Source organism: Acomys russatus, chromosome 10 (assembly GCF_903995435.1).
Source record: "Acomys russatus chromosome 10, mAcoRus1.1, whole genome shotgun sequence".
In the NCBI taxonomy this organism is placed as follows: domain Eukaryota; kingdom Metazoa; phylum Chordata; class Mammalia; order Rodentia; family Muridae; genus Acomys; species Acomys russatus.
In genome coordinates, this window is record NC_067146.1 from 53,225,439 (window position 1) to 53,239,997 (window position 14,559).

The 14,559-nt window shown below is 49.1% G+C and overlaps 1 protein-coding gene across 14 annotated transcripts in view; it reads right to left on the bottom strand.

Moving 5' to 3' along the window:
* Positions 1-14,559, bottom strand: part of Prkag2 (protein kinase AMP-activated non-catalytic subunit gamma 2) — a 338,192-nt gene that overhangs the window by 53,046 nt on the left and 270,587 nt on the right. For all 14 annotated transcript variants that reach the window (XM_051152191.1, XM_051152187.1, XM_051152184.1 and 11 more), the window contains one exon: positions 538-607. In XM_051152191.1, coding sequence (XP_051008148.1) covers positions 538-607 — 70 coding nt within the window. The remainder of the gene's footprint in view (positions 1-537; positions 608-14,559) is intronic.

A 14,559-nucleotide genomic window follows, 5' to 3' on the forward strand; every position in this document is an offset into this window, starting at 1 on the left:
CCACAAATACAGATAAGGGAACCGGTTTGTTATTTGAAGGCATGGGCTGTCCGTGTGATTCCGGAGTGTTTGGCAGCGCACGGTGACATGCACAATTAGGGCTGCATGACACCTGGCTCTCGCTCGAGTTCGGGTCCGGAGGACAAAAGGGCCGTCCCTCGGAGCGCGCGGCGGCTGCTCCCGGGAGCGAGGCTACGTTCCCCGGAACCCGGCTGCGTCCGCGAGAGTGGGGCTGCGTCCCTTGGAGCGGAGCTGCATTCCCCGGAGCCGGACAGCTTCTCTGAGAACCGGACTGCATCCCGGGAGCCAGGCTGCGTCCCCGGAAACCCGGTTCCATCTCCGGAACCAGGCTGCAACCCGAGAACAGGGCTGCATGCCCGGGAACCCGGCTGCTTTCCCGGGGCCGAGTGCTTCACCCAGAGAGGGGTTTCGTCCCTAGGATCCGGGCTGCATCCCGGGAGCCCGGTGCTTCCCCTGGAGCGGGCTGCAGTCCCGGTGCCCGCCGCCGGCAGCGCAGGGCGCGGGTCGCGCACTCACCTTCCTCCTGGAACTCCAGCTTCTCCAGCATGCCGGCTTCCGCGGGTCCCGGGGCCGCCGCCAGCGCCGCCTGAGGGGGAGGAGGAGGACACGGATCAGCATGGGCCGCGGCGCTCCGGCTTCTCTCGCCCCGGGAGGAGGGGCTTGCAGCGGCAGTGGACGCGCGCGGCGGCGGGAGCGCGCGGCAGGCCAGGGCGGAGCGCGTCCCCGCCCAGGCCCCGCAGCCGCAGGTGGGCTGCGATGGCACGCTCCGTTCCCCCCGCGCCCTTGGTACGGCCCGCGAGCAAGCGTGGGAAGGGGAGCAGCGATGCCAGCGCTTCGCCCACCGCGCGCGCCAGCGGACACGCGCGTCCCCGCTCAGGTGTGGGCCAGTGGGCACCCGCCGCACCCTCGGCGGGGACGCGCTTCCCTCTCGGGGCCCCGCGCTGGCGGCGTACCGCTCCCTTAAAAGGAGAGGCCACGCCGGGGCCGCGCTTCGCCAGCCTTTCGCGCGCTCTCCGGTCCCCCTCCACCCCCCGCTCTCCCCCGGCCCCCCAGCACGGCGTCGGATCTCCTAACTGGCTTCCTCCGCTCGCAGCTCGCGCTTTCCTCACTGCCGCAGCTTGCTGCCAAAAGTTCACACAATTTAAATCTGGCCCCGGGCACGCCCGTCACCCTGGACTTGGGTATCTGAGACTTCCCTATCGCCTACTCGGGTTGGCAGGCTGCGAGGCTGGCAGCGTTCAGCTGCTGGGAGGAAAAGCGCCCGCCGGGAGGGGCCTGAGGCTGCGGACGACAGGCAGCACCTGCGGGGGCCACTGACCTCGGCAGGAACTTGTGAATTTTACAAGCTCAGAAGCAGGAAATAGAGACCTCTTTAGTCACCTTAGATGGGTCAGTTCCTAAATCTAAAGCAGTTTGTCATGCTCTGGAGGGGGGGGGGGGGAGAGAGAGAGAGAGAGAGAGAGAGAGAGAGAGGGAGAGAGAGAGAGGGAGAGAGAGAGAGAGAGAGAACCCAAAAAGACAAATAAATAAATAAAATTTAAAAACCTGGACACTAATAAGTTAAGGAGCACTCAGTTTCAGGCCTCTTCCTCAACCAAGAGGGTCTGAGGTTGGGAGGAGAATGTGAGGTGGAGGGGCAGACGGAGGAATATGATCTAAATATGTTGTGTGTTGGGGCTAGAGAGATGGGTCAGCGATTAGGAGCGCTTGCACACCTACATGGCAGCCAGCACACAACTAACTGCAGTTCCAGGGGATCTGGTCCTCCTCCTGAAGGCACTGCAAATTTATTTTACATGTTAACTTTTCCTTTTGTCTTCTTTTTCTGCTTAGTTTTTCAAGACAGGATTCCTCTGTGGAGTCTTGGCTGCCCTGGCTTTGTAGACCAGGCTGGCCTTGCACTCACAGAGATCCGCCTGCCTCTGTCTCTCGAGTGCTGGGATTACAGGTCTGTGCCACCGCACCTGGCTCTGAGTTTATATTCTAGAAACTTCACCGTGGATGAGGTGGAAGCAGAAGTAATCAGTGGGGGTGGGTGGGGGGGGGCACCTCACATCCAGGGGCTGGAAGACCCAGCATAAGATGTTCTCCAAGATTATCTTTGGGCTTCTTTCCACTCCTGTTAAAATCTCAGGAACTTTTGTTTTGTAAACACAGATAAACTGATTTTAAAACTCACACAGGAAGATGGGAGGAGTCATATTTCCTAATAGTAAAGTTAGGGGCTGGAGAAATGTCTCAGTGGTTGAGTGCCCACTGCTTACTCCTGGAGAGGACTACAAGTAAGTCCCCAGCACCCAGTCAGGTGGCTTACATCTGTTGCAACTCCAGCTCCAGGGGCCTCTGGAGCACCTACACTCATGTGTTCAAACCCACAGAGAGACACATAATCACATAAGTTAAAAACAGACCGGGCATGGTGGCGCACACCTTTAATCCCAGCACTCAGGAGGCAGAGACAGGTGGATCACTGTGAGTTCAAGGCCAGCCTAGTCTACAAAGTGAGTCTAGGACAGCCAGAGATACACAGAGAAACCCTGTCTCAAAAAATCCAAAAAGCAAATAGCCAACCAAAACAAATGTGTTAACAAAGCTTACAGTATCCTGTAGTAATCGGGACAATGCGGTATCAGCAGAAACAGATGTGATAACCAACTGCACACTAGAAACACACCCAAGTAAGTAAATCCAAGCTTTGATGGATGCACGAAGGCAGCACTCCTAACCACCAAGGAGCACTGGTCGTCAAATGTCAGAACAAACCAAACTATCCCTGTGTAAATGTCACATATTAACCAAAAAATTAGCTCAAACTAGGTCATAGACTTAAAATATGAATCCCTTTGAAATAAATTATTGAGAAAACCTTTGGGCCCTAGAGACACCAAAATACTCTCCATAAAAGGGAAAATTGATAAATCTATAAAATGGGAGAAAATATTTGCAAACCACATAGTCAACAAAGGATTAGTATCTCGAATATAAAAAGGCTGCTATGAACGTAGAGAGAATCTAGTCAGGACACAGGTAGATGAATAAAAAAACAATTCACAAGGGGATGAAGCAGAGGCAGGAGGATAGCTGTGAGTTTGAGGCCAGCCTGGTCTACAGAGTGAGTTTCAGGACAGCCAGGGCTACACAGAGAAACCCTGTCTTGAGAAACCAAACCAAAACCAAAAATCTAGAGTGAAAAGTGCTCTGCAAACACCCTGCCAGTTTCTTAGGCGTGGTGACAAATTACACCAGTTGTTTTCGTGAGTTTTCACCCAGGGCAACAAAAGCTATGGAGCTCACAGCAGCTGCCCTTCTTCGAAAAGCCTCAACTGGAGGTTACAGGTGCCATGCAATGGCTGACTGGTTAGAACACAGCAAACCATGTATAGCATGGAGATTGTGCTGTAACTCCAAAAGGCTCAATTATTCCTACAAGACCTCAGACAAACTGAGCATGGTGGGGCACACCTTTGATCTCAGCACTCAGGACGCAGAGGTAGGTGGAACTCTGTGAGTTCCATGCCAGCCAGAGCTACATAGTGAGGCCCTGTCTCAAATAACACTTGAACAAGTAAGTCTCCTGGGAATTACATCCAGTCACGTTAAAGCCATTTCTAAGGACCATTCATTGCACTCATGTTACTCTCTGAGATGACAAAATTATAGAAACTGGGGACAAATTAGTGGATGCCAGGGGTCAGAGGACAGGTGTGGGCAGAAGTGAGGAACACCTTTACAAAAGGATGCCTGAGGGACCTTGATACTGATGGACCTTGTTCTGAGTCTTGCCTGTGTCAGTGTCCACACCCTGTGTAACACACCACAGTGCCTTTGACCCCAAGCGAGCCAAGCCAATTTTGTGGAAGAAATGACAGTGGGATTAAAAAATGTACTTATTGGGAAAACCAGCTCGCTCACTTAATGCGGTGGTTGTCAGTGTATTCAGAGCCATGTAGCCAAGTTTACATCTTTTCCATCCCAAAGTGGAACTGCATCCCTACGATCTCATCACCTCCACCTTGGGGCTAATCTCCATTTGTCTCTGCTGGCTCCTATACACTAGGTGTTTCACACACGTGGGATCATACATTTTGTGGTCTTTTGCCACAGCTTCCTGAAACGGTTTTCTTTTTTATTGTTGAACAGTATGCCACTGGGCAGATACATCACCTTTGGCCCATTTCTCAGCTGGTGAACTTTTAATTGAGGCAGCTCCCACCTACTGGCTATTGTGAACATTCATGTCCCCATGTCTGTGTGGACACGTTTTCATTTAGGGAGGTTAAGCACCCAGGAATGGAGTTGTCCGGTCACAGTCTATTGGCAGTTTCATGTTTAACGTTTTGAGGAACAGCCAGACTGTGTTGCACATGGCTGTAGCACTTGCCAGCGGGTGGTTCCAGCTTCCACGAAAGATACACAGTAACTCTGCAGTGTATCCTGCAACCTCACCTTTGTCTCAAAAGGACACATTAGGTGATAAACGTGTAAGTGTTGCGTATTCTCAGACTCTAGATTTCTCCTTCTCATTCTTGTGGTAATGTTGGTATAGTTTTTTAAAATCCTTTTTTGGTCCTTTTTTTTTTTTTTTTTAAAGACTGTTTTTATTTTATATGCTTTGCCTTAAGATGTGTATATGCATTATGAATGCACCCAGGAACTGTAGAGGCCAGAAGAGGGTTCTGGATTTCCCAGAAGTGGACTTCAGGAAGGTTGTCAGCAGCCATGTGGGTGCTAGGAACTAGGCCAGGGTCCTCTAAAAGAGCAGGGAGCCCTCTAACCACTGAGCCATCTCTCCAGTGCCCCTTACTGGTTCTTACTGGCTAGGAGCCCATCAATTTCACCTTTCAGTCTAATGAGCTGTTTCCTGGAAGACAGACATGGGCGGGAAGCAGAGGCAGGGGCTGTGTTCCCTACAAAGTGCCCCACAAGTAACAGGGAGTGGAAATGGCATTAGCAGCTCATGTTCCCCTTACTCCCTTGATAATGGGTGTACAGCAGTCGCCTGAAACATAACTATTTCTATGTCATAAGCTGGTGAACTCAAATTTATGTCCATGGGCTTTTACTTGGCAAGAAAACATCTTTCTCAGAAAGACAGCTACAGGCCAACAGAAAAAGACAAATGAAATATTGTTTTACCACAGAGTCCTTTTCAAGAAGTCAAGGGCCTTCAAAGCTCTTAGATACCTGCCTGAGGGTCTATAGGGCACAAAGAGGGCCAGACAACTCACAGGCAGAAATGGTTTAAAGTTGGTGGTCCTCAGTTGCCCTTCTATGGCAATATTTTCTTAAAGTCTCAGCAGACTTTTTGCCAGAATTAATTTTAGCTGCTCTGGACAGGCAGGGAAAGGCAGGATAGGGAAGAGAGGGAGGGAAGGGGTCAGTACCACCCCCATATGGGCAGAGGGGTGTGTGGTAGTCACATCATCCATTGAAGTTTGTCAGGACCTGGGCAACTTGGAATTAGAAAAACCAGATAACCTTGCACCTCAAATTTCCTGACCATCAATCTGAGGGCATTCCCCTAGGGGCGCTGGTGCTCTCGTGGATACAAAGAGGCATGGGGTTTCCCTTGCTTCCCTGTGACCACAGGGGACCTTTCAACCTGTATGCCTTTGGCCTCTGCAGCCAATCTGAGGCTCCTGGGCTCTAGCTGGTACGAGGAACAGTTTGCCGTGAGTTGGATTTTATAAAGGCATAGCTACAAGCGTTGAAATCATTACAGATGCGGTGTCCCGGCTGCTGGAAAGGGTTGAATTATTAAGATGTCTTACATAATTGTGCCCGGGTACTGCAAAATATAGTATTCAGAATAACTCTCGGAAGGAAAAGCTTCACCCCAATGCATAATCATAAAACTGCCCCCCCCAAAATACCCCTAATGCACCAAGGTTCTATGAGGTTGCTCTGCCTTAGAAAACAAAGAAACCTTAAATAGCTACTGCAAGAAATAAATCAACCGTAAATACAGGAAAAGGAGCTCCTCAATAATTTGCTGCTCATTTCTGACTACCTCCAAGTGACTCTGGCTGCCAGGGTATCCTCCCTGAGGGCCAGACGACACTCACTTCTTTCCCCCTCTCTTTCTCCCTCCCCCCACCCCGCCTCTCCTGCCTCTCTAAACAGCTGCCCCACACTTCTGTGCACAATGTGCCAGCATAGAGCTAGCCTGGGCTTCATCTGCTCCTGAAGCTGGGAATACAGCCCAATACAAAATCCCAATCTTACTTAAAAACAGTATCAGATTTGTTGTTCTTGTTTTGAGACAGGGCTCAATATACAGGCCTGGTTGGCCTGGACTTGGTATGTACACCAGGCTGGCCTTGAACTCATAGGGATCTGCCAGCCTCTCTGCCTCCCTAGTGTTTTTTATTTTTTGTTTTTCTTCATAATTAGATTGCTGGTAGATGATGGCATATGATTCAGTGTCGATGCTGGACAAGCCTGCTTGTTCCTGGAGTAGGCCATGTGCTCAGGCAGGGCAGTAATGACAGCATGGGTTCTCTTCTTCCTCATCTGCTCCTTTAAGATCTGACTTTATCAGGAAGTCTCTTCTGATTCCTCCCCTGGTGTTCCCGCCTGCCTTCCTATGGTGGCCTCAGTGGGAATGCCCCCATAGGCTCACATGTTTGAATGACTGGTTCCCAGTTAGTGAAACTGCTGGGGAAGGATTAGGAGGTGTGACCTTGTTGGAGGAGTTATGCCACTGAGGTTTCAAAAGCCCACACCAGGCCCAGCCCAGCCCTCACCCTCCCCTCCCTGCACCTGCAGATCAGGATATAAAGCTCTCAGCTACTGCTCCAGCACCCTGCCTGTCCGCTTTCTGCAAAGATGATCATGGACTGACCCTCTAAGGCTACAAGGGAGCCCCCAATTAAATGCTTTTTTTTTTTTTTTAAATAAAGAGTTGCCTTAGCACCTCCATGGCCAGCTCCAGGGACTTGGTGACAACAGGACACATCATTATCAGCTGCCAAGATGCAACACACTTCCACTGTCACCCATCTGCATGTCCTGTCCCTATGCATGGGCTGCATCACCTTGTAAGAGGACTTCCCCCGTCCTGCTTTCCCACCACACCCCACCCAGAGATGGTCTGTGTTCCCTCCTTTAATAAACCTTCCACGTGAGACCTATTGCAAGGTATGACTTTATGGAGTCTGCCATCTAAATCCCAACAATCTCTTCACAGCAATAGAACAGTGACTGAGACATTCTCGGCTTCACAGTTTTTCAGTTGCTTCTTTTTGATGGTTTCTTTACTTACCTATAATTGAATGCCCTAATTTCCAATGCAATATTTAAGAAATCTGTATGAAGAGAAGATGGCTCGGCTGTTAGGAGCACTCCACTGCTTGTCTTGATTAGGGTTTCTATTGCTGTGAAGAGGCACCATGACCACAGCACCTCTTATAAAGGACAACATTTAATTGAGGCTGGCTTACAGTTTCAGAGGTTTGGTCCATTAACATCATGGCGGGAAGCTTGGCAGCATGCAAGCAGACATGGTGCTGGAGGGGGAGCTGAGAGTTCTACATCTTGATCCAAAGGCAGCAGGAAGAGCTTAAGCTTCTGAGATCTCAAAGCCCGCCCCCTAGTGACACACTTCCTCCAACAAGGCCACACCTCCTAATAGTGCCACTCTCTATGAACCAGTATTCAAACACAGGACTCTCTGGGGGCCATTCCTATTCAAACCACCAACCTATTCTGGGAGACCTGCACCAGCTGGCACACAAGCACCGGTGTTGGGATGATCTTTTTGTTCTTTATGTAAAGGTTGTCATTGTATATTCAAATGCTGATTTCTGTACCTGCAGAGAGCTGCGTACAGACCTGACTTTGGTACTGTCTATCTCCACCTGTCTCAATGTTATGTAAACACTTCCTCCAACACCTTCTGATTGGTTTAATAAAGAGCTGAGCGGCCTATAGCAAAGGCTGGACTGGAAGGTGGGACTTCCAGAGAGATAGGAACTCGGGGAAAGACTCCCAGACAGTCGCCAGTTACTATGGAAGAAACAAGTGCCAGGAGAAGGGACTGAGAGGTTCCGGGCCACTTGGCGGACGTAGGCCGGAGCAGCACTGTTGGGTTAGAATAGCAGAGAATCTGCCCAGCTATAGTGCCTGAGCGGATAATAAATACAGTACGTCTCTGTCATTATTCAGGAACTGGCACTCCAAAGAAAGTCTCTTTTTACACCCTTAACTCCAGCTCCAGGGGGATCTGACACCTCTGGCCTCTCCAGGCACAAGCATTCACATGCACATACCCACACACAGAGACATAATTAAAAATAACTTAAAAATAAGATTAAAATATAGTTCTACAGAGGCAGGTAGACCTCTGGGACTTTGCAGACAACTAGGACAGCCAGGGCTACATAAAGAGACCCTGCCTCAAAGAGAGATAGAGAGTTCTATATAGATTATTACATACACAGTTCCTCAAATTCCAAATATGTAAGACCTAAAACTTTTCCCCTTTATTGTACTTCTGTTGTTGTTTGGGACAGGGTTTCTCTGTGTAGCCCTGGCTAAACTGGAACTCATTCTGTAGCCCAGGCTGGCCTCAAACTCAGAGATCCACCTGCCTCTGCCTCCCGAGTGCTGGGACTAAAGACGTGTGCCACCACTGCCTGGCTCCACCATAGTTTTTGACAGAGGTTTTTTCACTGAACCCAAAGCTCAACTTGGCCAGACTAGCTGCCCAGTAAAGCCCAGGGATCCCCTGTCTGCTTCTTCAGCACTAGGATCGCAGGGGGCGCTGTCCCAGCTTTTGATGGGAACAGAACTTGGGTCCTCATGCATGTATAACAAGCATTTTATCAACGAAGCCATCACCCCATATCCCTGGGTTAAAAACAACACAGAGCTGAGCACCATGGCTTGTGCCTTCAGTCTCCATCGGGAGAGTTTAAGCCCAGGGGTTTGGGTCCAGCCTGAGAACACAGAGCTACCCTGTGTTCAACAAAGCAAGAGATGGATTTAGGATACAATCCTGTGCCAGTCACCTGGCGGTGAATGTTCTTCCCTCTGTGGGTCATCTTTTCATAGCTCCCTAAACATGAAAGAGCAACCATTTTCCGTTCGGATGAGATCTGAGTGAACCTCTGTGATGAGTCATTTGGATTGTCAACTTAATTGCATTGAGAGCTGCCCTAGGTTAGCGAAGCACTTTGGGTGCCCTCAATGTGGGTGGTGCCATCCCATAGGCAGGGCCAGGTGGAATAAAACAGGTAAATAAAAGTTTCCAATGAGCTTAGGCATTATTCCTCCCCCCTCCTCACCTCCGCCCCCAGGTGCTATGACATGCTCCCACCATGCTCTCAAATGGCCATACACACACACACACACACACACACACACACACACACACACACAGACATCGGCTGCTAGATGTTCCCACCATGTTCTCAGGGCATTCACCCTGGCCCTGCCCTTGCTGCTGTAATATACTCAGTATGCTCTCAGGCATCCATTCTCACACACACACACACACACACACACACACACACACACACACACACACACGGCTGCTAGGATATGCTCCCACCATGCTCTCTGGTCCATGATGGGCTGAAGCCAGAGACCAAGGGCTGAGATGCCAAGCTGAATCAAAAGAGGGTGAGCTGAGCATGCATTGCTCTTTACTTGATGGCAGATGCAATGTGACCTCACTGTCCTGCCACTATGATTTTCCTGTCATGCTGGATGCACTCTCCAACTGTGAGCCAAGATAAACCCTTCCATCCTCAAGTTGCCTCTGTTGGGCATTTTGCCACAGCAATGAGTGAAGTGGCAAATGTGCTGGCTCCCCCTTTTTCCTTGGTTCTCCTTTCCTTGGGGTTTCTTTGTGCACTGTAACATCCCGGTGCTCTTGTTTGCAAAGACTAAGAAAGGGGAGAGTGCCCATGACTGTGATTTGGCCACAGGTCATGAGCCTCCTGCCCTTTTGCCGGGTGCTGTTTGCTTTCATATAGTAGCCAGGCCACTCCACCAGAGAGCTAGGTACCCAAGTTACACACACTGCATATTCTGAAAGCTTAGGACACTGTCTGAATACAAAGGAGCAAGGTTCCCTGGCCCTGGCCTTCCTCAGCTGCGTCCCTGTGCCCACATTCCTAGAAATCTTATCTTTGACTACTTTGTTTATCTCGGTGACCTGTCTTGACACCGTTTCTTATTGTGATATGTGATGACACACGGTTGCTGCAGACGGTTTACTCTCCCCATAGAAGTGGTCTGCTACCTCTGTCTAAACTCAGCTGACCAGAAGAGGATCCGTTTCTGAGCACTTTGCTTTGTCCACTGGTCTATAAGCTGCTTTTATCACAGCCACCTCGTTGGACACTGTAGCTCTAGCTACACCATGGACGCAAGCAGCAAGTGCCTTCCCAGCTCCTCCCTTTGTCTTTCTTTTTTTCTCTATTTTTCCTTCTCCTTTCTCCTTCTATGCCTCTTCTTCTTTAAAAAAAAAAGTTTTAAATGTCATATGTACATGGCATTTTGTGTTTTGTCTATGCACCGTGTACACGTAGTGCTTACAGGAGCTACAAGAGGGTATTGGGCTGCCCCTGGAACTGTAATTACAGTTGTGAGCCACCATGTGGGTATTGGGGCTCAAAACTGGGTCCTGTGCAGGAGTAACAAGAACTTAGCTGCTGAGCCTTTTCTCCTGCCTCTCCTTCACCCCTTCTTCTCTCTAACTTCCTTCCTTCCTTCTCTTCATCTTCCTCCCTCTCCCCTTCCCACCCCCACCCCACTTCTTTTTTTGAGACAAGGTCTTGCTTACAGCCCAGCCAGGCTGGCCTGAAACCTCCTATGTATCCCAGGCTGGCCTGAGACCTCCTATGTATCCCAGGCTGGCCTGAGACCTCCTATGTATCCCAGGCTGGCCTGAGACCTCTTATGTGCCCCAGGCTGGCCTCATCCTCATGATCCTCTTATCTCTGTTACCCAAGCACTGGAATTACAGGAGTGCTATTCTTCCTTTGAAAAGTGTTCATTAGCTATGGGGTGGTGGTCCATGCCATTAACTCCAGCACTCTGGAGGCAAAGGCAAGAGGATCTCTGTGAGCTCAAGGTCAGCCTGGTCTATAGAGCTGGTTCTAGGACAGCCAGGGCGACATAGAAAAACCCTGTCCCCAGATAACCCTGACTTGAAAAACCAAAATCAAGCAACCAACCAACCAAACAACAATAACAACAACAACAAAAAAAAAAAAAAAGAAAGAAAGAAAGAAAGAAAAGAAAACCCCTGTCATAACAGCAACAGCAGCAGCAGCAGCAGCAGCAGTAGAAGCAGCAGCAGCAAAACCAACCAAACAAGCAGTGTTAGTTTTATAGAGTCTTTAGGTTCTCCTACATGAGAAATCACATCAGTCAGTGCCTTGTTTTTTTTTTTGTTTTTTTTTGTTTTTTGTTTCTTGTGTGTGTGTCTTGTATTTTAACGTCTTTAATTTATAGTTCCTTGCTAACTGGATAACTTTACAAATTGTATGTGTTTTAAATATGTGTGTGTGTGTGTGTGTGTGTGTGTGCATATTTAGTCAGATTAGAAAGTAGCATAGTGACTGTGCCTTTACTCAGATGCATATGTACAAAGTACACTGTGTACATTAGACTATCATATGTAATAGGGAACACAAAAGAAATTTTTTTTTTTTGTATCTTAAACTCAGAGTCCTGTACAAGGGCAGCACGCACACTGGTCTGCTGCAGAGGACTCTGTTGGCTGCCTGCCTTGCATCCATTACTCCTTTTCTTCCCTTTCAGAATGTTGGGGTTCACATTCTTTCCACACTTGTGCTACACTGGCTACAGTCTCTCTAGAGCTGTCCCGGGTGACAAGGGAGATTGTTAAATCGAGTCAGCACGACCTTGAGTGTACATATCTTTACCCACTGTCCATTCTTGTCACAGGGAGGCATAGAGCTGAGAGAGCCCAAGGGCTGGGTGCCTTCAGATGAAGCCACAGCTGAGAGAGGACTTGGGTCCTGGGTGATGCAACTGAGCAGGCCTACCTATGCCTCACTTTGCCCGGAGCCTATTCTACCCTGGGATTGCAGATGTGAGAAAACAGTGACCTTATCCTTGGAGCCTATTTGATGGAGATTCTGTTGCCTTGCAGTTCAAACCGCGCCAGGCGATACTGGGTACTGTGTCAGAGATAGGGCACAGCTTCAGGAGGTCAGGGTCTAATGAGGTGGCGAGAATATCCCAAGTCTGGAAGCCAGAGTCCTCATATGTTGAACTAAACATCACCAAGAAGTTGAGATAAAAGAAGTTCCATCTGCAGGAAGGTGCAGATGCTGAAGAACTTTCTGGAATGGGGTTTCATTCAACATTGTATTGAGGTGGCTTTTTAAAATTCCATGCATTTATTTATTCTCTGTGTGCGTGCAAGTGGACAGCCTGCTGGAATCAGTTCTCTCCTCTCACCATGTGGGTTCTGGGGAGTGAACTCAGGTCATCTTTGTAGCAAGAGCCTCTACTGTGAGGCACGTTGCTGGCCCTGGATAGAGTTTGAAGGAAGTATAAGGGAGGAGATGCTTCAGATCCGGCTGTAGCAGAAAGCAGTCCTGGAGAGGTGGATGCCTTGAGACCACAGGCAGGCAGCTGACAGAGGAGTATTCTCAGAAAAGCCCTGGGGAGATTAGATTAGGACCTGCACTCATACACAATAAACAAATAAAGAGAAGGGACAAAAGAAAACAAAGTGTGCCCGATGACTACGATGCAGCCTCCTTGACTTTAATGGGACCAGAAGAAACTAGGCATAAGAAATCAAAGCCTGGCTTTAAAACTATAAAGTGTGACCTACTCATGGACCATGAAAGCCATTTAATGGGCCAACCACCATAAAACAAGTTTATTTACTTTAAAATAAATGAGGATGGAAAGAATGATTTGTACTGCAGGTGACTCAGGGTAAAACTTGCATGGAGGAACCACACACACACACACACACACACACACACACACACACACACACACACACACACGTTTATGAATGAATGGCAGACCAAGATTTTCCTCTTATTCTTTCTTCTGCTCACTGATGCGTGCTAAAGAAGGAAACGGTGCATTTGGGCTGCGGCCTCTTCTTTTCACAGAATGCTGTGTATGCACAGGACATAAGGGATGGCTGAGCTGCTGCTCTTCCTTCCTCCGCCGTGGCCAGTAGTCTCTGAACTGGAGGACAGCATGAGGCCGGGGGAACGAATAACTTAAACTAGTGCATTCTTAAGTTGTGAATTAGGCTGCCACTTGCTTGCCACATGGGATGACTTTTTTTTTTTTTTAAGATAGGATGTCATGTAGCTCAGGCTAAGCTTCCAACTGTGTAGTGGAAGATGACTTTGAACGCTTGATCTTCTTGCCTCTGCCTTCCAAGTATGGAGATCGTGCCTAGCCTGGTCAGCGCTTTAAGAGGATCTGCTGCAGTAGAACTCTGCATTGCCAGAGCATGAGGAAAACCCATGGGCGCACACGTGCACACATACATAACAAGAGTGGCAATGGATACTATCAGACAGCTGTGCTGGACTAGAAATGGGCCAGTGTGTGATTTCCCCATGGAAAAATGAGTGGTTACTAGACCCAGGCAGTGTTGTGGGTTAAGATTGGTACTATGAGCCGGATGTGGTGGTGCACGCCTTTAATCCCAACACTCAGGAGGCAGAGGCAGGCAGATTGCTGTGAGTTCAAGGCCAGCTCGGTCTACAAAATCGAGTCCAGGATAGCCAGGACAGTTACACAGAGAAACCCTGTCTTGAAAAGCCTTAAAAAAAAGATTGGTACCATGGCAGGAGAAAAGGTTAGGGCCACAAATTCTCTCAGAATGTGTCCTTTTGCTTTCCCTTCATCCCTCTGTACCCGGAAGACATGTAGTGACAGATGCTTTACAGCGTGTAATGCTAGAGGGAACCTCACTGGAAGAACTGCCTCATCAGACTGCCTGCTGGTCATGTCTGGAGGGCATTTTCGTAGTTGATGTAAGACAGCTCAGCCCACGGTGCCATCCCTAGGCAGGCAGGCCTGGGCTCTATAAGGAGGGTAGTAAGTGGTTTTCTGCAGTCTCTGCTTTAGTCCCTGCCTCAGCTTCTCTTGAGGACGGGGTGTGGCCTACACTTTCTTCCCCCAACTGTTTTTGGCCAGTGTTTCATCACAGGGATGGAGAAGCAAGCTGGAACACAATGGTCCTATGCGTGTGCAGACTGTGTGAGGAGATTTTGGGAGTAGAGTCAGGACTCCTGTACGCCTTTGACGTATCTGAGGGACATGAAGGCTCTGTGATGGTTAGGTGGTAACTTCAACTTGACAGAATCTAGAAATCACTTGAGAGAAAGGCCTCTAGGCTTGGCTGTGGAGAGTGACTTTGGTTATGTTAATTGAGATGGTAAGATTTGCTCACTGTGGTGGCACCATTCCCCGTGGAAAGGGAGAGAGTGATCTGAGCACACAGACGTGTTCATTACTTTCTTCTGACCGTGGACATACCAGTTACTTCAAGGTCCTCTTACCCTGACTTCTCCA